This window comes from Arabidopsis thaliana, chromosome 5, assembly GCF_000001735.4.
Source record: "Arabidopsis thaliana chromosome 5, partial sequence".
Taxonomy (NCBI): domain Eukaryota; kingdom Viridiplantae; phylum Streptophyta; class Magnoliopsida; order Brassicales; family Brassicaceae; genus Arabidopsis; species Arabidopsis thaliana.
The window spans coordinates 22,415-44,735 of NC_003076.8; the positions used below are offsets into that span (position 1 = coordinate 22,415).

Here is a 22,321-nt window from a genome sequence, read left to right on the forward strand (position 1 = left end):
TATATATTCCCGAAACGAGCGTCCCATTAACTAATTAACCACACTAAATCAATAATAATACTAGAAAGTAGAAACTATAGCATTTGGTTAAAGCTTTTACGAAAGCATGATTCATGACCAAACGACACAAGTAACTAAAATTTCTCCGGTTTGACATCTTTTGCCATTGTTAAAATATAGTATAGCATTAAATTATTTTATTAAATTTACATACCATTATAAAAGATGCTAATAAATATTTGATAATTTGAATTTTGTTTCATAAAAAAAAAAAAAAAGGAAATTTTGAAGGCGCGGGGGACTGAGCATTATATCGCCGGCGATAATGGGATGCATTTGCTTCAAGTCTTGGCGCCGATCATCTTCTTCACCGTCGATTACGTCAACGGTCATAGATGATCTCGAAAACGTCAGAGAGTACGATGCCGACGACGACGGAGGACATTATCCGTTGATTTTCCGTGAGTTCAGTTTAGAACAGCTGAGAATCGCCACCGACGGTTTCTCCGCCGGAAACATCGTATCGGAGCACAACGATTCGGTACCAAACATCGTCTACAAAGGAAAACTCGGCGATGGTCGTCGCATCGCCGTCAAACGGTTTCAAAGACTTTCTTGGCCTGATCCTTTCGAATTCATCGTTAGTCTTTTTTGATCTTTATAATGTTTTTGGTTTTGCTAACAAGTTTTTGATATCTATCAATGGTGGACCTTTTTTCAGAATGAAGCACAAGCTGTTGGGAGATTGAGGAGTGAACATATGGCGAATTTGATCGGTTGTTGTTGTGATGACAACGAGAGATTACTTGTTGCTGAGTATATGCCTAATGGAACATTAGCAAAACATCTTTTTCACTGTAAAATATCTCTTTGTCCTTTTTTCTCTTATTGATGATTGATGATATCTTTTGGTTTGATGATTAAGAGTTTAATGTGTGTTTCAGGGGAGAAAAGACCCATGAAATGGGAAATGAGGTTGAAAGTTGCTCTGCATACTGCAAGAGCTTTGGAGTATTGTAATGATAAAGGAATTGATTTATACCATGATCTTAATCCTTACAGGATTATGTTTGATAAGGTAATGAAAGCTAAACTCTGTTTTGATTTGTGTGTTTCTCTTAATTTTTAGCAAATCTTTATTAATCTTCAAGTTGTTGAATGATAGACAGGGATTCCTAAGCTTTCTTGCTTTGGTCTCATGAAGAATAGCCATGAAGGGAAGATTTATAGCACCAACTTAGCTTTTGCTCCTCCCGAGTATTTGCGCCTTGGTACTGTGATAGCGGAGAGCGTCACATTTAGCTTTGGAACCTTGTTATTGGATCTTATGAGCGGCAGACATATTCCTCCAAACCATGTAACAATAGTGGCAAATTTTTAGTTGCATTTTGGACTGATTCTTAGCTTTTTTATATGTACATGTTAATGAGATATTTTGTGCAGGCACTTGATTTGTTCCGTGGCAAAAACTATTTGGTGCTAATGGATTCAGCTCTTGATGGTCAGTTCTCTGATGAAGACAGGACAGAACTAATACACGTAGCTTCTCGATGTTTCAAGACTGAACCAGAAGAGAGGCCAAGTATAAAGTTTCTTAAGGCGACTCTTTCTAGACTTCAGAAACGGGCCAAGTTGTGCCCTATTAATGTCAAAAGACCTATGTCTGTACGTGTCACTCTCTCCATATATTCAAGAATCAAGAATAGTCTCTCTTGAAACTACACAAATTTGAATTAATGGTACCAATAAATCATATTATTTGACAGCCTCCATCAAAAAATCTGCCTGAAAAGACTAAACCTGCAACAGAGTCATTGAAGTTGACTCCTTTCGGAGATGCATGTTCTAGAGCGGATCTAAGTAGTATACATGAACTACTAGAGAAACTAGGGTATGAAGAAGATAATGGGGTTGGTAACGAGGTATATTGATGATGTTTATTTACTTGTTATCTGAATTTGAGAGTTGGATGTTGCTGATTCTGATAAATGTGACAGTTTTCATTCCAAATGTGGACCGGCGAAATGCAAGAGAATATGGACTACAAGAAGCATGGAGATGCCGCGTTTCTTGCGAAAGATTTTGATACTGCCATTGAATTCTACACAGAGGTAAAGAATGTCATTGACACACTCTGCAACTCTACATCATCGAGAAGTATAAATAAAAGGACTTGATTCATTCTTTCATTATTTTTTGCAGTTCATGACTGGAGCTCCTACGGTATCACCAACAGTATTGGCAAGAAGGTGTCTTTGTTACCTAATGACTGAAATGTTCAGCGAGGCTCTAAGCGATGCGATGCAAGCGCAAGTAGCTTCACCGGAATGGCCAATTCCTCTTTACTTACAAGCGGCTTGTCTCTTCAAGCTAGAGATGGAAGCTGAAGCTAAAGAAGCACTTAGACATGGTTCTGCTCTTGAGGCTTATTAGTCTTTGTAAAAAAACTTATTTTGAGAAATTGTGATTACACACAACAACATGTACTACTATAAGCCAATGTGAATAAGTGTGTACCCATTCAGATTTTTTAATTCAATTATGAATGTTCTTTCCAATTGTTTGATATGATTGCACTCGTGCAAAAAGCTAAAACAGGAATCAAATTCCACACAAAGCAAAAGAAATAAGTTTTTGAGAAAAGAAAAAACAGAGGATTTTAATCTTCTTTCTCAGTTTTCATTTGTGTGAAGGCAAGTTAAAGTGAAAGAACCATGAGATTACAAATGCACAGACCATACATGTTAAAAGGAAATTAAGGAATCTATTTCCTCTACATAATCTCCGATCATCGGAATCGCTTGTAGCCACCATCGTGGGTGTATTTCCGGCCTCTACGTCATCTACATTGGTTTCAACCGTTGTTTGACCAATCTCATTGTCAACTTTAAAAAAGTTTTGAGCTATCGAACGACAAATCTCGCAAGTCCTAAAATAAAAGTTACGATTCTTTGTAAAATCTAACAAATGTTTATAAGATTAATGAAAAGAATGATTGGTTTTAGTTTGCTTACTTATTACCCTTGATCTTGAACCAAGTATCGGCACATTGCTTATGAACATAACCCAAATCATCTTTACAAGAACATCCAAGAACCATTGGATCTCCACATTCATGACGACTACTCTCTAAACCCAAATGGCAAATCCGGCAATCTTTCTCCGGAGACCCTCTGATTGATCCAGAGGCTACTGATTCTGTATCTGTTTCGTCGTCCAAATCATCAGCAATCTCAAACTCGCCGCAAAAGCTACGAACAGCTGAGTGAAAATCGTAGTCGTAATCACAAGAAGAACTATCTTCTCCGCTGACGTCACTTGGACGGTATTGACGCTCGCCGGAACCATTTTCTAAATCAATGTGAGAGATTTCGTAAGATGACATTATTCATTTGAGAGAGAAAGAGTGAAGAAGAGACTTTTCTATATGAGAGATTACAAGACTTTTGTTACAAGTAAACGTGAACTCTTGGATCAAGAGATTTAAAAAAGCAAATGAAAATTAAGGATTTTTAAAAAAACATCTGAAGTACTAATGTTTTTGTTCTGTCTGTGGACCAAAGCGATGAAACATTATTAACATACAACTTTAATTTATATTTGTTTATAGAGAAGAAGCAAAAAAAAAGAAAGAAAACATTAGTACAGGCTTTAAGCTGATAAATACTCGATTGTTCACTAATCCGCACGCTAAGTATCATCGTGTTATTTGTGTTTTTAAAAGAACATGTGTTTCGTGTTATTAGCTACTGTTATCTATTTCTGATCGTTGATTTAGGTCTTCGTAGTAACAAATGTCAACTTGTTGGACGGTGGAGATTATAACATGCGCGTGGGAGGCACGTGATGGAACTAAGTGTCGTAGTGCGGCCACCACCTTTGGCTCTCGCTTTCTCTCTCTCTCTCTTCTCATACTTCTCTTTCACGCCACCATTCACTTCTTTCATGCTTCTTTTTTTTTTAATTCACTAGGAAATTTTTAGTAAAGTATTTGATCAATTAATTATTCTAAGAATTGACAGAAGAAAAAAAAACTGAAAATATTATGAAAACGAAAATCAAACAAATAAAAACATACTGTCTTGAGACTTAAGAATCCTTTTTTTTTCCTCGAGACTTGAGAATCTTTGACAGATGTTATTACGCAGTCGTGGTGGTTACCGTTACCGTGAGTGTTGGTTTGGGTGGCGTGAGTATCACACGCTTTCTCAATTAGCTTTTGAGGCCCATTAATAACAAAACTTGGTCTTATCTGAGGTCCAATTATTTATATTTTTTGGGCCATTCTAACCCATCATCATCTTTGCAAATCAATGAGACTTTGGATTTTATGCCACCTAATTCATACATTACCACAATTTTTTAGATATCAATATGCATATGTTTAGATTTAACTATTTGAAACTTTGATTTGGAATGTATTTTGGTATGCATATGTACAGAGCTAAGAGATTGAATCCACAAAATAAAAATATTAATAGCCGAAATTCCCATACCTCAAAATGGACATTACTAACACACGAGCTGGCAGATAAAGGAAATTAATTAACGTAGCGACGACAAGACAATGTTAGTACAAAAGAGAGATAAAGAAAGAAGAAAAAAAACGTGGGAATTATAACTACAAACAGTGCGTAGATCACATTCACGGGGCAAATAAATCAGAGAAAAGATTTGGTGTTATCCACCGTCTTGGGATTGCTGTGGAGGAGGAGACGAAGAAGGAGAAGGAGGCTTAGGAATATAAGGATTGAGAGGAGTTCCATGCTCAATAGGACCTGGTTTTATCGAAGCTTTTGTCGTCGGAGTTGGATCCACTGGAAAATTGTAATCCTCCAACCCCACTTTCATTTCTGTGTGTGTTTTCAATATGTAATCATTAATGTATACAATGAAAAACATGAAAGAGAGTAACAAGGAGGATTGATTTGATTACCAGAAGAAGAAGCTAGTAGTGAGAAGCTTAGGATTATTACAACCAAAAGGAAGACAAAGCTTGACGTCTTCATCTTCTTCTCTAGAGATTGAGGAAGAGGAGGAAACAATGAAGAAAGGTTTCTTAAAGACAGAGAGACAAAGAGAGAGAGAGAGAGAGAGAGCAAATTGTAAAATGATGTGTGTTAATATTGGGAAATAAGGCCATGTGGGGTTTTGGATCTCTGTCTTGAATGTGATGTTGTGGGTTAAAATCGAGATCATAGTTATTGCTCTCTCTCTATCTCTGATAATCTCTGTACAAGAGAGGAAAGCATCTCAAACAGCTCAAAGCTCATTCATTGGTTACACTTTAATGCTCTCCACTATTATTTTTCTTGTAAGCCACGTGTCCTGAATTCTCTATTTTCCATTAGCAGTGTCTTCTCGTCGATGTATCTATTTGATCACCATTGAATCATTGATAGAAACGAGAATGAGAAAATGGAAGAAAAAATAACAAAAGATAATGTGGATGGAGTGGAGAGACAAATATGGTGAAGAAGATACAGAGGTTGAAGCGGCGCCTTTTCTATAAATACTAGATAGTATGTGGTTGTTGACTATTTATTTCTTGGGCTTTTAATGTTTTTTTTTTAATTTTTTACCTTATGTTTTTGAATTACGCAATAAATAGTGTGTAAGAGAAGAGTAGTAAATTAGTAGTAGTATAATTAACCGTCTAATTGAGTTTCATAGCAGTCACGTATGAACTGGTAGTAACAGAAACGATATAGTAAACACACAATAATGTATTGATGTTATTGCAAAAACAAAAGTTAGTTAGTTCCAATTTTTAATTATTTTCCCCCATTTAAATAATTAAATGCCAACGAAAAATATAGCATTTATTAATGTGCTTTTTTGTCTTTAGATCGATCTCTAAGCGATATTGTTGTCTTCAAATACTAAACACCATTAGGCTTAATGTAAGTTTTGTTGCCTTAGATTTTCTTTTTTTTTATCAGTTTAGTAGTTTTTACTTATTCGTATTTGTTAAGAATTGTCACATCCATACTTCCAGATGATTTTGATCTTCATTTTGTTTTCGTGTTTTGTGGACTTAATTTGGGGGTTTATGATGAGTATGTGTAGGTATCTTTTTTTTTTTTTTTTTTTTTGTCAAAACACAACTTTCATTCATTAAGGCCTCAAGAGAGGAAAGTTGATACAAGCTACGATAATACAACAGAAAGAAAGATACAAGTTCCATGAGTTTTCCAAAGGGATGTTCACTTTTAAAAAGTTTGCAATGGTTGAAAAATCTGTTGAAACTATAGCGGATTCGACCATGAAGACGAGCTTCGCGAAATCCTCGACCAACGGGTGGTCATAGACGGCTCGAGCAAACAATGCATACAAGCTTTTAGAAACAAACTCCAAAGAGGAGGCTGTTGGATAAAAAAGATTGAGAATACTACGGTAACCACTTTTCCATGGAAATGCGGTTATAATGCCGTTCTTCTTCAAGCTTTTAAAAATTTGAGAACTATCCTTGAACTTGATGATTTGCACATGAACGAGCTCGATAATCAAAGGAAGCGGGGATGAAGAGTTGAAAAAGCTACGGTAATCACCGCTCTGTGGAGACGGGATCATAGTGCCGTTCTTCTTCACTCTTTTGGTTTTATGAAAAATCTCTCTAGGTGCTTCGAAAGGCAGGGTTCTCGAGATATAATTGTACCAACAAAGCAACATTGACCGAATATGTTCCAATTGTTGTCCATGAAAAACTGGTTTCAAATATCGACACCAACGTTGGCTAATAATGGACAAATAAGATTTTTGATCAAACCTGGATTTTTGCAGAAATTGATTAGGATCACACCTATTGGAGTTGGGCTTCAAACACCTTAAAGGCCCAAATAAATGAATTTGCCAAGACAAGGAACTTGATGGGCCGAACTGGAATAGGCCCAAAATCGAAAACCCTAGTTTTCTTTTGGCGTGGGCGATGAGACTTTGAGTGTGGCGGCTAGACGACGGCGAGCAGAAGATCGGAGTTGAAAGAGTTATCGCCGAGGGATGTGGCACTGGAGGAGATAAAGGCGAGAGACAACGGTACCAATTGGTTTGATGGATTAGGGTTGATCCATTCGTCGACAACTTCGTCACTGGGACCAACGATTCTAAAACCCAATGAGAACGTTGGTCGATGAGGGTAGCGGAGCAGCTAGGCTTCATGGATCTAGGCGCAGGTGACAGGTTAAGCTCGAGATCAACCATTTTCGCAGATTTAGCTTCAAGCATCTCGCCAATAGCACAACGGGATAGGTTTCATCAAGAGTATCCAGCAGATTAGAGGACCAAATGGGAGAAGAGGTTCTGGGCAGCCTGAAAAGTGGATCTCTGACCACCAAAACCGAAAGCAAAAAGGAAGCGCTGTGGTGGTCGGGAGAGTGACAAAAGGGGACAAAAAGTTTGCGAGATGCGGAACTGAGACAAGAGAATTGGAGGAGCTTAAGTACATCCCGACGCCGGCGAGCAAAAGCTCCACCGGCGTCGGAAAATAGATTCATGAGGATGTCTTCGATTTTCGTGCTTGGGAGAGTTCACGGGTTTTTACGTTTGAGTTATTCGTTTATATGTGTAGGTATCTTGTTACTTGTTTTTGTTTTGCTGTTTGCATTAGGGGGCTATATCTATTTTCCAATTTGTCGCTACGTTTTGTAACCTACACATACATCTAATACACACACAATATAACCCTATACATACATCTACACGTCATTCATGATCTCTTCCATACCTTATACATACATCTATACACACATAATAACCTTATACACACATGATAACCCTATACATACATCTACGCATCATTCATACCCTCTATCTATATACGTAGTAATCTAGTCTCTTGCACCAGTTTAGCAAGAGATGGAAATTCTAGACTAAGACACGTACTTACTATACATAAACGAATCAACGTTCTCTCGTTCCACCGCCATCTTCCAAATGGAACGAATTTCAATTTCCGTGACAATCCATTTTCCTCCTTTTTTCTCCAGCCTCTACAACACAAACAAAAAACAAAACATTTCAGATATCAGTTTGATAAATTTTTTCCAATTAAAACTAACAATTGTTCTACTATCATAACATAAATGTTTTCTTAGGCATAAATAGAGGACATTATATATCAAACCAATTTGTTTACTTTTCTACTCCATCTTAACACATCGCATACAACATTTATGAAGACAACAACATTTCAAGCCCTCATCTTATGAACACTTTTTTTTAACACACTTATATAAGAGCAGTATCTAAAAGACTAAAACATGGTCATGGTTCCAAAAACTATACTATTAATTAAGCCAAACACCATAGCTAAACAGAAAAAAAAAATGATGGAACCAGAGTCTTACCTTCTACGATGATGATGCCTTTATGTTTGTCTCTGAGAAAGTGAGAGAACTAAAAAGAGTTTTGAGTTGGATATTCAAGTGGAATAACATATTAAGAAACAAAAAGCAGAGTTTTAGACATGTGAAAGAAAAGGAAAAAATGAATGGAAAGAATTTTGAACTTTGAACGAAGATGTAAGGGGTCATGATCCACATTTTTTAATTTAGAAACAAAATTCAAATTCATATTCATAACGGTAAGAAAATCTTAATTGTTTCTAAACACGTTCATATTTTCTTTCGGCGCCCAACGTTCGGTTGTCAAATTGGCAGCATTATGGACTTACAATTTCGATAGATACTCATTAATATATAGTTATACTTGATGGACCCGAATTGGCCGCAGTATGGGCTTTTATCGTATCTATCAAAATTGTAAGCCCGTAGCATCATTCCTGAACAATTCGAACTGAAGCCCGTAGCTTCAAAGTCAAACTTAAATTCAAAAATTAATCCTACAGAACATCTTAAAAGTTCAAACTATACTATTTCAATTAAAAAAAATCTGGTAGAATTGAACTGAAATCAATCGAAGTGTTAAATTAAGAATCTTTTGGGAGAACTAAAAGTTTATGTTGTTGTTTTTGTGTGGTCGGTATAGATTTTATGGATTAGATTATTTGTGGAAGACATAATGTAACAAGAGTCGGGACAGAGCATTAATGGTCCATGGTTTAAAAACATTAAATTGAACGCACAAAGTGTCAGCGAGTACTTTTGTCAGTCTTTGAAATAAATGCACCCCCAAATTTATTTCTATTTATCTTTGAGTATTGATTGAGTCTCTCGTTTTTTATCCTTATATATTTTCATTTGCCCAAACCAAGCATTTAATTATATTCGCCGGTTTGTTTTGCCACATTTCACACGTAACCATTACCAAGAGTGAGAAACTACAGTATTTCATTTACACTACATGCATCTCTCGTAAACATCCTTTATATGAACTCTCATAAAGTTTGTAACCCAAACAAAAATGATCTCTCATAAAGTTAAAATTTAAAATCTCGTTAAAATTCATAACAATAGATTGTGCTTATTTAATTATGTTTGGACGATACTAAAACTCTTACCAGTGATCATGAAACATTGATTTCCTTCCTTCCTCCACTCACATTATTGGGCTTATTTAATTATTAGGCTGCATGTGACGATATATGGATATACTTTTAAATAAACCATGGTTCAATATTTTTACCATTAAAATATCGAAAATCTAGAATTGTTTCCTGAGCCAACTCACTGTAAACTTGATTTCTAATAAGATAAAATAAGATGCTGCCAAAGGAGAAGGTTCTTAGAGTAGAGGTCACTCTCTTTCAACCTTACAAAATTCGAATGTTTTTTCAACTATGAGTCCTATGGGTTTTGATCATTTTTACTGAACAAAATAAATACATAAAGTTTTACTATAAATACAGAAGCTCTGCCTAATGCGAGCATTTTTTAACTTCACCGGACATGCCACGAGCATGTTATGGGCATTTGCACTTCATTTTATCTTTGAACTTTTTTTTAGCATTTTAAGAATAGCTAGTAAAAACATAATCAATGGTAGTCCACTAATTAACCCATTAATTAGAGAGATACGAGAGATCCTTTTTAGATTCCATCTTCTTCCTTCCTCTTCTTTTCGCCAAACAATTCCACCTTTATTATCTTAAACCCCACATTTCCTATTTCCTTTTTGTTTATAGACAATAAATATGATTTCTTCTTGCACTATATTAAAAAACAATTATGACCTAATCTAATTATGAAAAATAATCAACAACACCTTAAAAACTTTCCACTTAAAAAACATTCATGCATGATTTTTTTCTAGTTATCAAAGATTAGTAAAATTCTTCATCATTACAGTATTAACAATTGAATAGATTTTTAGATTATCGCAAATTTATAGTAGAAAAGAGTGGGGGCAAAATGTCACAATCGAGAACATGGGGGATACAAAGGAGAGAAGATAAAAGAAGTGGGTATAAGAACAGAAATAGCATTAATTGAATTTTTATTTCCCTTACTCAGCAACCACTGAGATTACAAGAGTGTTGTTTGAGAGCGAATCAAGGTTCCTCCAAAGAAGGAAGATGACTTTAATTCTTATTTAATTTCCCTTTCTCCTTTTGCTTCACCAAAATCCACACATTCATCAATTAAAAAACAAACCCTAGATTCTTGAAAACTGGAACTCATTCACGAATCCTAAAAAGAGAGCTCCTTTGGTTTTCTTGAAACCCAGATTCTTCAAGCTCAGCTATGGCGGTCTTCAAAACCCTAGCTTTCCTATTCGTTTTAAGCATCGTGATTTACCAATCAGTGGCTGTTACAGATGTAAATTCATCGTTTTCCTTTAATGGGTTTGTGAAAGCTCCAAGCTTTGACAATAATGTTGCTCTGTTTGGAGATTCGAAGCTCGTTCATGGCGGTCCATCGATACAATTGACTGACTCAGTGAGTCGCAGTGAAGGGCGAGTTATTTACAAGAAACCCATCAGACTGTTCCAAGGTAAAGAGAGAAACTTTTCCGGATCATTCTCAACTAGTTTCTCGTTTTCGATGTCTGATGAGATTGGTAGTGTCTTGGCTTTTATAATGGTTCCAAGAGGTTTGGATCTTAGGTTGTTTGGTAGAAAGGGTAATAATAGTTCCTCTGGTTTAGGGTTCTTATTGAAACACAAAGTTGTTGCTGTTGAGTTTGGTATCTCCAAGAGAGGGAATCATGTAGGGATCTTAGTTGGTCGTCCTGAATCTGGTAAAGTTAGAAAGTTATCATCTTTTGGTCACCATTTCAATGAAGAGAAGAGATTGAATTGTTGGATTGATTATGAGGCAAGCTCAAAGAGAATAGAGGTTCGTTTGAGTCTATCTGCTGCCTTAAAGCCGGTGGATCCATTCGTGTCTTACTCTGTAGACTTGGCTAAGCTATGGAAAGATGGGAAGTTTATGGTGGGTTTAACCTCTGCAAATGGAAACACTTCAAAGCCGGTTTATCTCCATTCGTGGAGCTTTAAACTGAGACATCCTTCGATGAGGATTCACTCGCAGCCGCTTGATCCAAACGACGTTTCCAAGACTGTTAAGGAAGGGGAGAAGACGGTGGAAGTTAAGGGGAAAGGAAAATGTATATGGAGAATCCTTGGTGCATTGGTTTTGGGGGCGGTTTGTGGAACATTGGGAGCCATGTTCGCGTTATACCTTTGGACAATATGCGGTAATAGGCAGTCAATGGCGATAGTTCCCGAGGAATGTGCTGACGAAAAAGCGGATATCCTTGTAACGAAAGCTGATGTTGTTGTTGAAGAAGAAGTCAAGAAGTAGTAGAAAAAGAAAAGTTTGGTGTGTGTGTTTTAGAATGTTGTATTTGTTGTTTGTAATGTAAATTCTTGTGTCCTTCTTTATTCTTCTTCTGTTTGTTTTTTTGTTAGTTGCAGATTTGGTGAGATGAGTTTTCACATGTAGAAGAATCATACAATATGTATTAAGTTAAGATCCTGAAATCTTGATCAATGCAATTGTCTTTTTTTTTTTTTTTTTTTCATTTGAGGACAAGTCAGTGGAGAGACGTGAGTGAATTGAAGTAAAGAGTTTGTTCCAAAAAAGAAAGCAAAGGGGTTCTCGTGATTTCTACAAAAATGCATTTATAATTAGTTGCCACTTTCAGACATCTTTCTCTCTGTGTCTTTTCTCTGTCTTGACCGATAAGAAAGTGAAAGGAGAGTAACAGTGGAATGTGTATTGTCTCCAATGGTCCCCTTCCTCAATCTAGAGATTTATTGCTTTAACCAGAGTTCGAATTTACTAGCTTTCAAAGTCACTGCTTGTAAACCAGTGGGTTCAAATTACACAGCTAAGACTTTGAGTGCTGAATGTGAATTGACTATATACACATATATGCATAAGCAATGGTTGGTATTTGATAGCTGAGTTGAAAAATCTTGCTTGTATTTCTCTAATTTCCTACTATAATTAGAATACTTAAAACGAAACCCTAATCTACAAATGAACAGAAAAGAAAAACCAAAAATGATGTGTATGTGCGTATAATTAATGAATAAATCGTTGAATTGAGCCCTTTATCTCAGAGATTGTGCTCGTAGACTTGGTCTTTCAAACCGGTTAAGGCCGGTTTGTTCCTCAGACGTATCGCACACGCAACCAGGAAGAGGGTTAGCATAAAAATTCTCCTCTAACTTTGGACTCATGCCTGCCTTTCCTGGCTGCCTAAGATACGGTGCTCCTATTCTATGCTGATGCATCTTCTTAACCTTTGACGAGAAATCTTCCCAAGATATGAGTCCTGCATCGAGCCGATCAATCAATCTCACGAATCTTTGCCTGAAAAAACCACCGTAAAATGTCAGTTTAGAGTGCATTGATAGTGAAAAAGGGTTTCTTTTCACGCAAGAAACATAAACCGTACCTATCGGGATTAATCGTTTTTCTAAACCCTTCGAATCTCCGGTGACCTTGAACCGCTTTCGCCATGTTTCCATCATAAGTATAAGCGAAAATATCGCTTTCGAGTGCTAAATTGTAATCAAGAGCAGCTAATCTGTTCTGATAAGGTTTAATAGTCGAAAGCTCTTCCTCTGTGGCCAATGTGTTGTGAAAGAAAACGTTTGGGAACTCTTCGTGGAACGCAGTCATACTGTTTTGCCCGTAGATTTTTCCTGCAACAATGTAGATATTGGTGGTCGAAGGAAACCCCATCGCCTTGAGGAAGACGGCAGCTTCACGCGGCGTCATAGGGCAATTACCTTCAAGACGCCGTTCTGTACCATTGATCACTTTTTCTTTCCAGTGTGGAATACTAAACCTCATCTTCTCAAGATCAATGGATTCTTCATTGGATAGACTGTGATTGCATCCGGTAAACGCCAACATATCTTTCTCGTACCTATAATGAAAATTTCTGTTAATTGATGATTCTCTCAGCAATCAGCATCATTCATTCATTAGAGAGATGGAGTAATAGGGGTAGCTTGTACCGCAAGTGAAGAGCGAGGTAGGGTTCGTTGTTTTCCCTAAGTCTTGAAGAGAGAACATTGCTCAGATTCTCTATATCTTCAGAGTAACGAAGAGCTTCATAGTTTGCGCGACATCGAAGCCGCTGGATGGAAGGAGGCGGACTGTTGTTGGCTAGCCGAGAATCAGTGTGATTGAATACAATCACCTTATGCTTCTTAAGTAACTTGGAGATTGAGTTTCTGTAATAACTCGACTGCACGCAAACAAATAAACCAATACAGAGTTAGATAAAATCGTTGAATAACCGAAAGAGAAAACAGAGAAGTAAACAAAAATTGCAAATGGAAATGTTTACCTTAGACCAGGACACAGGATTCTTTTCAAGAGGCTTAATCGAAGCAAATTCTTGCGGTAAATACTCGACAATATTGACATCTTCTGCTAGTACTTTTATGAAATGTTTCCAGTCGAAAATGTCCTTGAACGAGCTGAAAAGGGAGCTTAATTAAATTATGATGATGATGATGGTGAATTGATTGATGATGATGGTTAGTACGTACCTTGGATCACTCCAGAAAGATGAATGGTCAAGAAACGGAAGAACAAGAGTTGCGTTCATGATTTTAGCGATTGCCACCATATCACATATCTGTGAAGAAGAAATGAAGTGAGGATTCGAGAAAATCTCTTATACTGGAAGTGGAAACATAGAGAAGAAGAAGAGGCTTACACCAGTTCTCATCTGATTCAAACCACCATTGGCGTGAACAAGAAGGTAACCATTGGTTTGCTTGATTGGTCCTGAGCAAAGAAGGAAAAAAAAACAATTAATTAGGTCTGAAATTTCTTGGTTTCTCGGAAATGAAGAGAAGAATTGAGGAAAACTTACTTTGGTTCTTAGGACGAGCTACACATTTCTGATAGTTCCCAACCTCCGGTTGATTCCAAATCTCTGGGATCTGTTGGAAACATGTGACAAAAGCAAAATTAGTCCACAAGAACAACAATTTGCTAACGAATAAAAAAGCCCAATGGGCCAACAAACAAATTAGTGTTTACAAGCTGTTCTGATTGTGGTTAGGCTAAGAATAAATATTGGATTAGTTGTAATTAAATAAATGAAGTCAACCGCTAGAAAATTCAGTGGCGAATGGAGCAGAGATCCACTCATGACTTTGTATTTACAAATATAAAATCAATTATATATTTTCTAACGAACTTGAGAAAATTCCTTTCACGAACACTAATCCACTAATATGAAAAATACGAAATAAAAAAATATATCACTTTTTTGTTACTTTTGATAAGATTCAGCTCCGAATTTTTTGTCGACATGAACAGAATCTAAACATGGTTCTTCGGTTTTGTTTGAAAGAAGAAGAAAAAAACAACTCTTGTTGACTCTGTTCTTGAGAAATTTTTTACTTACCGATGTAGTTTTTGGAACGAGGACTTGAAAGGAATTGGATGATTCATCTTCTCTAATGATTTTCTCAATCGTTGGTCTGGGATGAATTGAAACAACGAATTCATGTTTCTCAACGTGTTTTCTCCGTCTTCCAACGCCGCCGGAGAGAGCAACGATGAGGAAAAAAGTGACGACGAGGATACTCAATAACGTTAGAATAAAACGGCCAAGATTGGTCGTGGATCTCATGTTACGAGCAATCCCAGCCGTCCATTTAGATTTGTTCTCAACCATTAGCATCCACACGAGCCTGAATTTTCGGAGAGAGAGGAACCCGACGAGGTAATTGTGGTGGGAGCCACTTGGACAACACGATAATGATCCTCCTCCTCCTCCTCCGCCGCAGCAGCTCGTAGCGGTTTCTTCCTCGTCGGGGACGTAAACGACTGCGTTTCCTCCTCCGACGGTGTTGACGTGGGAATGATCTTCTTGAGAATCAGCCACGCGCCGTCTTGTTGTTGTTGTTGGCGCCGCCGGTAGTTGGCTGCTGCTTGACGGATTCACTGGAACGCCGACTGACATGTGACCGCCGGGGAAAACAGAGGATTCTTTTTGAATGAAAAAATATGATCAGAGGAGATATTTAGGAATCAACGAAGAATCTCCATTGTTGAAACTTGGTTTTGTTCTTCTTCTTTTCTTTATATAACTCAGCGTGATCTCAGGACGAGCAGACAAAAACAATCTCTCTTATAATTCTTTTTTTCCTCTCTCTTTCCTTCGCCAATTATATATTTAGGACGAATATTTACTCTTATATATGTGGGGGCTATATATAAAGCTAAGAAGTCGGTTTCATTTGATGTTAAAAAATAAAAAGTCGTTTTTGTTTTGTCGAAAATATAAGTCGTTTTATTGACGAAAACAAAAGTCGTGTTATGCTACTTTGCTTTGTAATTTTTTTTTTTTTTGTATGCCACTTTGTTATTTGAGTTTTTCTTAAATTCACATGTAAAATATTCGCTGTTAAACATTGGTACTGTACAAATACGAATTTTGCTTCTCAGAAATTATCAGTCTCGATTTTTTCCCGAGGTTTTTTTTTAAGTAATAAAAGTCCCGAAAGTATAGTTTTTTTTTGGTTGATAGCGTCTCAAGACATAGTCGATAATTACTGATTTCTTATTTTAAATAAATGTCATATATATTTTAACGGTATTGGATTGGTTAATATTCACTGCATTTGCCTAACTAGTAACTACTAGACACGTAGAATTTAGAAAGCAATAGATTTGCATATTAATGATTTTGTTATTTTTAAATTCCATATTTCGTATAACTGTTTCAGATTTGGTTTTATTATTTGAAAGAAATTGTATGTATTAGTCAATTGTTTGCACGTCACAAAGATAAGTGTCGTTAGTTTTATCAAAATTTATCTCTTTTTTTTTTTTGTCGAAATCAAAATTTATCTCTTTACTGAACCTTTTACCAACATTTTTTTTTTTTTTTACATTTGATATTTAACTTATTCAACTAACAAACAGTTTTCATTTAAACTGACATCTCTGTTATTGATACTTGATAGATATCTAAGATTCAGTGAAATATAATTATTGCGATAACCTAAATAAGATCCTTACATAATTTACATTAATATTCTGTACTATAACTATATAAATAAATTACTATTTCCATATGACCAAATCATAACGACATAACTATTTTTATTCTTTTGTTGGGTTTAGTGATATATTAAACCTATTGAAAATTTTATACAGTATCTAATAATTGAATAGCAGTAGTTGTGATGTGGTTTGCTATTTAAAAAGAAATGTAATTCTAGCAGCGCTCATCAGTACGTAGTTATAAACAGAGGGTTATTCTGAAGTATTCAAAGTCCTTCCAAATTAAGTATGGATTTTAATGCATCAGATTGAGATATGTATGTCAACTTTCCTTTTTTAGATTTAAGTGTTTTAACCAACCAATACTTACTAGACTAGTTTACGTAGAGACTGACCAATTCCATTAATAATACTAGCTTATACATAAAAATAGCAAGTGTGTTTATCATGCAATCAATTTTCCTTATTTCTCAATGTTATAGAATCCTAAAAAGAAGGCAGTTTAAATAAACTCAGTAGCTACTAGCAATTTAATTCTATTACTTTATTCAACAATTAGTTAGCCCGTCACATTACTGATCACGCAATTATCTTTTCCTTTCTAAGAACAAAGTATAAAAATGAAATCACTATACGCTAGAGATTACGTGTAGCTAATACATATATTTTTTTCTTAGGGTTTCCTTTCGTTTACAAATCATACGGTTCCATTTCATATATAGTGACATTTTGTGAAGGATTGATTAAGCTCTACATTTATAAATAATAATTCGTTGTCATATAAACATAATCGATTGAACTGGGGCAGAAATATGGGTAAGAAGAAACTTATAATAAAGCCAGAAAAATAAAATAGCAAGGATAATTTGAAACAATATAACAACAAAAAGCTATTCTTGGTATAAATAAAAAAAGTGAAACAATATAACAACAATATTTACAATAATAACAATGATGGCCTTTATGTAAGTTTGGAGTATTAAAAGTGGAAAGGCCTTTATGATAAATTCGAACGTTGCTCGATAGTTTTGTCCTATTCCTACGTCCTTTTCATTTAGATCTTGATTAATACGATAACCATACCGAATAAAATTCAAGTACTATACAAAAACTAAATGCATTAATATACAGTTACTTGCGTTTCTTACCAAGTGAGTGAATGAGTGTTGTTGTTGTTTTTTAAAGAGATCATAAGATCCTTTTTTTGTATACCCACAACTATATATGTGCGAACTAAATACGGGACGTGGCAGTTCCAAGATTCTCGATAACAAATAGACACGTCTCAAGAAGACTTGTTTACATGTTTAAAAAATACTTTAACCCACTTCTTAGTTTGGTAACCGTTAGAGTTCCACCAAAGTTAATAAAAATAATTATTATGAACCTTTTGAGTTGGTCAGTCACAGTTTATTTTTGTTTTATTCCTATTCTTTACTTTTGAGATCGAATTTTAGTTCTATTGTTAAAATAAAATAAAAAATAATTGCTTAATCCGGTATAATCATTGTACATAACTTATAAGCTTACCGATAAATAAACCACAAATTAATGCGTTCTTATAGCTGAATTGTTTTTAGAGCTAGAAATAATTGATATAGATAGAATTTCGAACTCACTGATTTGATACCTGACCTATAGGCTATAGCCAAGTGATAGTAATCAAAGAAAAACGTTGTGTATAGGAAACTAATTTAAAGATACTTATATTACCGTGTGAAACTTATGAATTTAAGATGGTAACATACCTAAGAAAATGGACTCTAAATTAAGCGCCAATAATTTTTTTTGTTAGTAACTATTAAACATATATACTGTAGTTAGTGGAAGAATCCACAGTCTAACATTGTGTTCTGGTCTTAAGAGTCAAGACCATATAACACTCCGAACCGCGATTTTCCACGTTCTCTCAACCAATTCTATTGTCTCATAAACCAAACGAAATTACGTTTTAACATTTAAAACAACAGAAGAGGAAGTGGAGCTCGAACTCCGGTGACGTCAAAAGCTCAAAATGGACAAGAATCACTAGAAACCTTTGGACTTTTGGTCGACATTATAACACGCTTTTAAAAATGGACTCGGAGACTCAAAATTGACGACCCATTCTCTAGAAGCAATATCGGGACACACGCAAAAATGGAGTATATGTCAACGTGTACAATAATATTATATATTGCGAATCATAGAAAGAGGTTGCGAGTGGGGGGCCACGCGCCATTAGGTGAAAGTTCCACCGTGGAAGTCTCAAGTCTCTCCACTTTGTTTACTTTGAAGGGGAAGTCAAAATCTCTCACCTACACCTGAAAATGAAAACTAAAGGTTCGTAGTTGGGATGGTTGTTGTTAGCCAGGGTTGCCAAATTCAATATATCCCATAATTCCGATTCTTCATTCGTTATCAATGTTTCGTGTATCTCATACGAGGAAAAATGCATAGTAACAATAGATATATAGATTTGTTGATATTTGTATATCCGAAAAATCTTATCGAGTAAAAAATTAATTCAAAAGATTAAATGAAATCTAAGTTTCATATACGGATGTTGGTCGTTGGAATTGGATAAACCTTTTTTCTTTTCTTTTTTCTTTTTGTCAAGAGGAATTGGATAAACCTATAATATAATAACTCTCATATACATTTGATAATATTATTGTTATAAAATAAAATCCTTGAAAGAATAGACGAAATATCAAAAGTATTTGTTAAGAAAATATTATATATGATTGGTACGTAGAATATTGTTTTGTCTGCTATATAATACACAACTCGCGTATGATAAGAACAAACGCGTACGGAGGTTTTGTTCTCCGCCCCCACCGTCATCACCGACACGTCCTTTTAGCAGCTACCCTTTTTTTTTCTCCAATTTACTTTTCAATTGATTTAAAAACCATTATTTCTTGGTTATGTTGTACTAAATGGAAAATAGCTTGTGCTTAGAATTTACACATACAAACCATAATATGTACTACTGTTTCAACTTTCATATATTTTACTTATGAATACTGATACATATAATTTGACTAAATACAACAAAATTTGGTAATTTCAGAAGAATTAAAACGTATGCGTATAAATGTTGAAGGACTAAATGGTAGATTACAAGAAACTGAGGTCTAATATGAAATGTTCTCAAGTACGGGGACCATTTTGCTATTCGATAAAGTCAAGTTCCTTGAGCTTCTGTAGTGAGTAGTGACACACATCTTTGGTCCTTTGACCAAAAAACACCAATATCAACTCAATCTAGGATATCAGCTTGAAGCTATCACAAGTAGAATTTGAGCAAGAATCCAAAATATACTGATTCAGAATTTATCATCAGGAGAGAATCCTCTTTGCAGCATCTCATCGTGAATCCGAAATGCCTCGGTTAAGTTATCTTGAGAAACAAATCCATTGATCATACAAGTATACGTTGACCTATCGGGATTGACACCTCTCTCGATCATCTTCCTTAGCACAACCTCGGCTTCTTTCATCTGATTTTGTCTACAAAACCCATGTAAGATCGAATTATATGTAAATACATCAGGTACTAATCCTCCTTGCTCCTCCTCCATCTTCTTTACCAAACCAAAAGCTTTGCTCATGTTTTCTTCTCTAACAAAACCATATATTAATGTGTTGTAACTGATGCAATCCGGCACAAAACCTTCCGAGATCATCTTCTCTAAAAAGCTTTCTCCATCTGAGGCATTACCAGAACGACAATATCCCTTTATCATAGAGTTACAAATCATTACCGTTGGCTTTATATTTTTACTGATCATTTCATCCCAAACTCGAAATGCCTCAGCCAGATGGCCTTTACTGCACAACGCGTTAACCAAAATGCTGTAAGATATTGGAGTGGGAAGTATCTCTTTTGATACCATATCTGCCCATATCTCTTTTGCTGTATCGATATCGCCTACTTTACCAAACCCATCTAACAGAGTGTTGTATGTCACAACATCGAGTCTGATTCTCTTTTCCTTCATCTTTTGAAAGAGCTCCATTGCGTTCTGCAGATTCCCGAGCTTACAATGTCCATCAATCAGTATAGTTAAAGTATAAGAATCTGGAAACAAAGCCCTTTCAGTCATTTCGTTGAACAATTTATCCGCTTCACCCAACATTTTCCGTTTGCATAAGCCATGCAAAATGGTGTTGTAGGTAACAACATCCATAGCACAACCCTGCTGAAGCATTTCATTTCTCAAATTCATAGCTACAGAGATCATACCTTTTCTACAATACCCTTGGATAAGAATGGTATAGATCACATTGTCAGGAATCAGACCAGCCTCCTTCACACTGTTAAAATACATTAATGCCTTATCGAGATTTCCACTCCGAGTAAAAAGACTCATCATCGAGCTAAAGCAAACCAAATCAGGAACAACATCTCTAGATCTCATATCACTGAAAACCTTTTCCGTTTCAACCACATCTCCCTTCTTACAAGCCTCCATCAGCAACGATCTGTAGGTAGTGGAGTCAGGACTCAACCCGGATCTTAACATCTCCGCGAAAACTTCCTTGGCTCTCTCATATTTCCCATGCTTACACAGTCCATTTATCACAGTATTATAAGTATAAACACCAGGACTAAACCCTTTGCCCGGCATAGCATTCATCAACTCAAATGCCTCTTCCATGAGACCTTTACTAGAGTAGGCACTAATCAATGTATTATATGTTACAATATCCGGATAAACCCCTTTCTCTTGCACTTGTGATAAAAAGGTTCCGACTTTTTCCATTTTACCATCTTTGCACAAAGCATTAACCATGATATTGAGAGTATAGACATTAATACCAACACCACTCCGAGAAATCTCCTGATAAACACCCCAAGCCAGTTCAACCCACCCGATCCTCACCAAGCTCCCGATAAGAGCGTTACACGCATCGATAGAAACCGTAAAACCTTTGCTTCTCAGCAATGTAAAAGCCTCATGTGCTTCTCTAAGTTTCCTAGCCTGAACATAAGTCCTAATCAACAAATCAAAAACCGAATCATTGGAACCACAATTACTAAACGTAGAATCCAAGGAATTCACAATCTCTAGTCTAGAAACACCACTCCTCCTAATCATCCTAAGAAGACAACTCTGTGCATCTGATAATCTTCCACTCCTCACGAGAATATGAATCATAGCGCTTAAAGACAAAGACGTATGCTTGAAATTCGGAAAATGGAAACCTAATTGATCCACGAATCTTTGACCTAAAGTTAAATCATTGCGGCAGCGGTATAAAACCTCAACGACGGCTAAAGGGTTTAACCGAATCAGGTGGTTTCTCACATTATTGTTACCTTGCTTCAAACTAAAACAAATCTTCTCCACCAAGAAAGAATCTGAAACAGAAAACGAAGCCGAAGAAGAAGAAGAAGAAGAAGAAGAAGAGGGTTCGAATACGGGAGATGAAGAAGTTGTCAAGTTTTTGAGAGGTTTAAATCGAGTGAGAGGGTCTTTTACGCGGGAAGGTATTATACGGTGAACAATCATTTTTTGTGGTTGAGAGAGACTCAATTTGATTTCGATTGAGAACAAAAATTGAAACTTGAAAACTTTTACAGTAGTTTGGTTCATCCTCCATGAGTCGGAGTTGAGAGAAGAGCTCAGAGCTCAGAGCTAAACGACGACGTTATTGTGAGTCTCAATGATCCGGTTTTAATTGGGCTGAGAATCGAACCATGATGGCCCAATTACATGTTTTCAGAAAAAGCCTTAATAATAATATCGAATAGTGTAGGGATGTTTACTGTTTTGCAAAACATTTATACAAAATTAAATATTGCAATCATAATCCTATAAAATACTATGTTTGATGCATGGAAAATTCTACAAAATCTACAAATGTAAGTTATGAAAAAACCGAATCTACTAAAGTAGTGTTAATGGTTTAACGGTTTAAAGTTAAATCATTTCTATATTTAA

General features: G+C 35.8%; 7 protein-coding genes, 2 long non-coding RNA genes and 1 other non-coding gene across 13 annotated transcripts; 3 read left to right on the top strand and 7 right to left on the bottom strand.

Moving 5' to 3' along the window:
• Nucleotides 1–269: 269 nt before the first annotated feature.
• On the top strand, nucleotides 270–2,520 carry BSK10 (kinase with tetratricopeptide repeat domain-containing protein). 3 transcript variants are annotated; one of them, NM_120183.2, is made up of 8 exons: nucleotides 272–640; nucleotides 722–857; nucleotides 945–1,078; nucleotides 1,166–1,357; nucleotides 1,444–1,665; nucleotides 1,767–1,922; nucleotides 1,998–2,111; nucleotides 2,203–2,520. In NM_120183.2, the coding sequence occupies exons 1-8, from the start codon at nucleotides 326–328 to the stop codon at nucleotides 2,431–2,433; spliced, it is 1,500 nt and encodes a 499-aa protein (NP_195726.1). In that variant the 5' UTR covers nucleotides 272–325; the 3' UTR covers nucleotides 2,434–2,520. The 3 variants fall into 3 exon arrangements, with proteins under 3 accessions (NP_001331515.1, NP_001331516.1, NP_195726.1); NM_001342573.1 differs by having other exon boundaries at nucleotides 270–857; nucleotides 2,203–2,514; NM_001342572.1 differs by having other exon boundaries at nucleotides 270–640; nucleotides 1,444–1,922; nucleotides 2,203–2,514.
• Nucleotides 2,521–2,597: 77 nt separating this feature from the next.
• On the bottom strand, nucleotides 2,598–3,494 carry AT5G01070 (RING/FYVE/PHD zinc finger superfamily protein). The gene is made up of 2 exons (NM_001161217.2): nucleotides 3,015–3,494; nucleotides 2,598–2,929 (listed from the first exon to the last, which is right to left on the bottom strand). The coding sequence occupies exons 1-2, from the start codon at nucleotides 3,383–3,385 to the stop codon at nucleotides 2,680–2,682; spliced, it is 621 nt and encodes a 206-aa protein (NP_001154689.1). The 5' UTR covers nucleotides 3,386–3,494; the 3' UTR covers nucleotides 2,598–2,679.
• A 939-nt stretch (nucleotides 3,495–4,433) lies between these two features.
• AT5G01075 (Glycosyl hydrolase family 35 protein) lies at nucleotides 4,434–5,090 on the bottom strand. Its single transcript, NM_120185.5, has 2 exons — nucleotides 4,937–5,090; nucleotides 4,434–4,853 (listed from the first exon to the last, which is right to left on the bottom strand). The coding sequence occupies exons 1-2, from the start codon at nucleotides 5,007–5,009 to the stop codon at nucleotides 4,681–4,683; spliced, it is 246 nt and encodes an 81-aa protein (NP_568083.1). The 5' UTR covers nucleotides 5,010–5,090; the 3' UTR covers nucleotides 4,434–4,680.
• A 1,027-nt stretch (nucleotides 5,091–6,117) lies between these two features.
• On the bottom strand, nucleotides 6,118–6,672 carry AT5G01080 (Beta-galactosidase related protein; the record flags this gene model as incomplete). Its single annotated transcript, NM_120186.1, has 1 exon — nucleotides 6,118–6,672. One exon carries the CDS (start codon nucleotides 6,670–6,672, stop codon nucleotides 6,118–6,120), a length of 555 nt encoding a protein of 184 aa, NP_568084.1.
• Nucleotides 6,673–7,682: 1,010 nt separating this feature from the next.
• On the bottom strand, nucleotides 7,683–8,463 carry AT5G00325. The gene is made up of 2 exons (NR_144120.1): nucleotides 8,346–8,463; nucleotides 7,683–7,988 (listed from the first exon to the last, which is right to left on the bottom strand). It is a non-coding gene; the product is annotated as an uncharacterized misc_RNA (transcript).
• A 1,902-nt stretch (nucleotides 8,464–10,365) lies between these two features.
• AT5G01090 (Concanavalin A-like lectin family protein) lies at nucleotides 10,366–11,962 on the top strand. The gene has a single exon (NM_120187.3). It carries the CDS (start codon nucleotides 10,641–10,643, stop codon nucleotides 11,700–11,702), a length of 1,062 nt encoding a protein of 353 aa, NP_195729.1. The 5' UTR covers nucleotides 10,366–10,640; the 3' UTR covers nucleotides 11,703–11,962.
• A 161-nt stretch (nucleotides 11,963–12,123) lies between these two features.
• On the bottom strand, nucleotides 12,124–15,585 carry FRB1 (O-fucosyltransferase family protein). The gene is made up of 8 exons (NM_120188.4): nucleotides 14,782–15,585; nucleotides 14,242–14,311; nucleotides 14,083–14,153; nucleotides 13,913–14,001; nucleotides 13,708–13,840; nucleotides 13,373–13,605; nucleotides 12,805–13,281; nucleotides 12,124–12,719 (listed from the first exon to the last, which is right to left on the bottom strand). Exons 1-8 carry the CDS (start codon nucleotides 15,340–15,342, stop codon nucleotides 12,458–12,460), a joined length of 1,896 nt encoding a protein of 631 aa, NP_195730.1. The 5' UTR covers nucleotides 15,343–15,585; the 3' UTR covers nucleotides 12,124–12,457.
• Nucleotides 15,586–18,289: 2,704 nt separating this feature from the next.
• AT5G00735 lies at nucleotides 18,290–18,690 on the top strand. Its single transcript, NR_142420.1, has one exon. It is a non-coding gene; the product is annotated as an other RNA (long non-coding RNA).
• On the bottom strand, nucleotides 18,444–18,690 carry AT5G00740. Its single transcript, NR_142421.1, has one exon. It is a non-coding gene; the product is annotated as an other RNA (long non-coding RNA).
• Nucleotides 18,691–19,353: 663 nt separating this feature from the next.
• AT5G01110 (Tetratricopeptide repeat (TPR)-like superfamily protein) lies at nucleotides 19,354–22,098 on the bottom strand. Of its 2 annotated transcripts, none has more exons than NM_001342574.1 (1): nucleotides 19,354–22,098. In NM_001342574.1, exon 1 carries the CDS (start codon nucleotides 21,971–21,973, stop codon nucleotides 19,700–19,702), a length of 2,274 nt encoding a protein of 757 aa, NP_001332258.1. In that variant the 5' UTR covers nucleotides 21,974–22,098; the 3' UTR covers nucleotides 19,354–19,699. The 2 variants fall into 2 exon arrangements, with proteins under 2 accessions (NP_001332258.1, NP_195731.1); NM_120189.5 differs by having other exon boundaries at nucleotides 19,354–21,961.
• Nucleotides 22,099–22,321: the final 223 nt, after the last annotated feature.

Coding starts and splice junctions, on each gene's coding strand:
- BSK10 (NM_120183.2), top strand. CDS start 326: ATGGGATGCATTTGCTTCAAGTCTTGGCGCCGATCATCTTCTTCACCG. Junction 1,666..1,766: donor ATGTCAAAAGACCTATGTCT/GTACGTGTCACT, acceptor ATTATTTGACAG/CCTCCATCAAAAAATCTGCC. Junction 2,112..2,202: donor CCATTGAATTCTACACAGAG/GTAAAGAATGTC, acceptor TATTTTTTGCAG/TTCATGACTGGAGCTCCTAC.
- AT5G01070 (NM_001161217.2), bottom strand. CDS start 3,385: ATGTCATCTTACGAAATCTCTCACATTGATTTAGAAAATGGTTCCGGC. Junction 2,930..3,014: donor TTCAAGATCAAGGGTAATAA/GTAAGCAAACTA, acceptor CTTTTATTTTAG/GACTTGCGAGATTTGTCGTT.
- AT5G01075 (NM_120185.5), bottom strand. CDS start 5,009: ATGAAGACGTCAAGCTTTGTCTTCCTTTTGGTTGTAATAATCCTAAGC. Junction 4,854..4,936: donor ACTACTAGCTTCTTCTTCTG/GTAATCAAATCA, acceptor AAACACACACAG/AAATGAAAGTGGGGTTGGAG.
- AT5G01090 (NM_120187.3), top strand. CDS start 10,641: ATGGCGGTCTTCAAAACCCTAGCTTTCCTATTCGTTTTAAGCATCGTG.
- FRB1 (NM_120188.4), bottom strand. CDS start 15,342: ATGTCAGTCGGCGTTCCAGTGAATCCGTCAAGCAGCAGCCAACTACCG. Junction 14,154..14,241: donor AGCTCGTCCTAAGAACCAAA/GTAAGTTTTCCT, acceptor TTCTTTGCTCAG/GACCAATCAAGCAAACCAAT. Junction 13,282..13,372: donor TACCTCGCTCTTCACTTGCG/GTACAAGCTACC, acceptor TTTTCATTATAG/GTACGAGAAAGATATGTTGG.
- AT5G01110 (NM_001342574.1), bottom strand. CDS start 21,973: ATGAACCAAACTACTGTAAAAGTTTTCAAGTTTCAATTTTTGTTCTCA.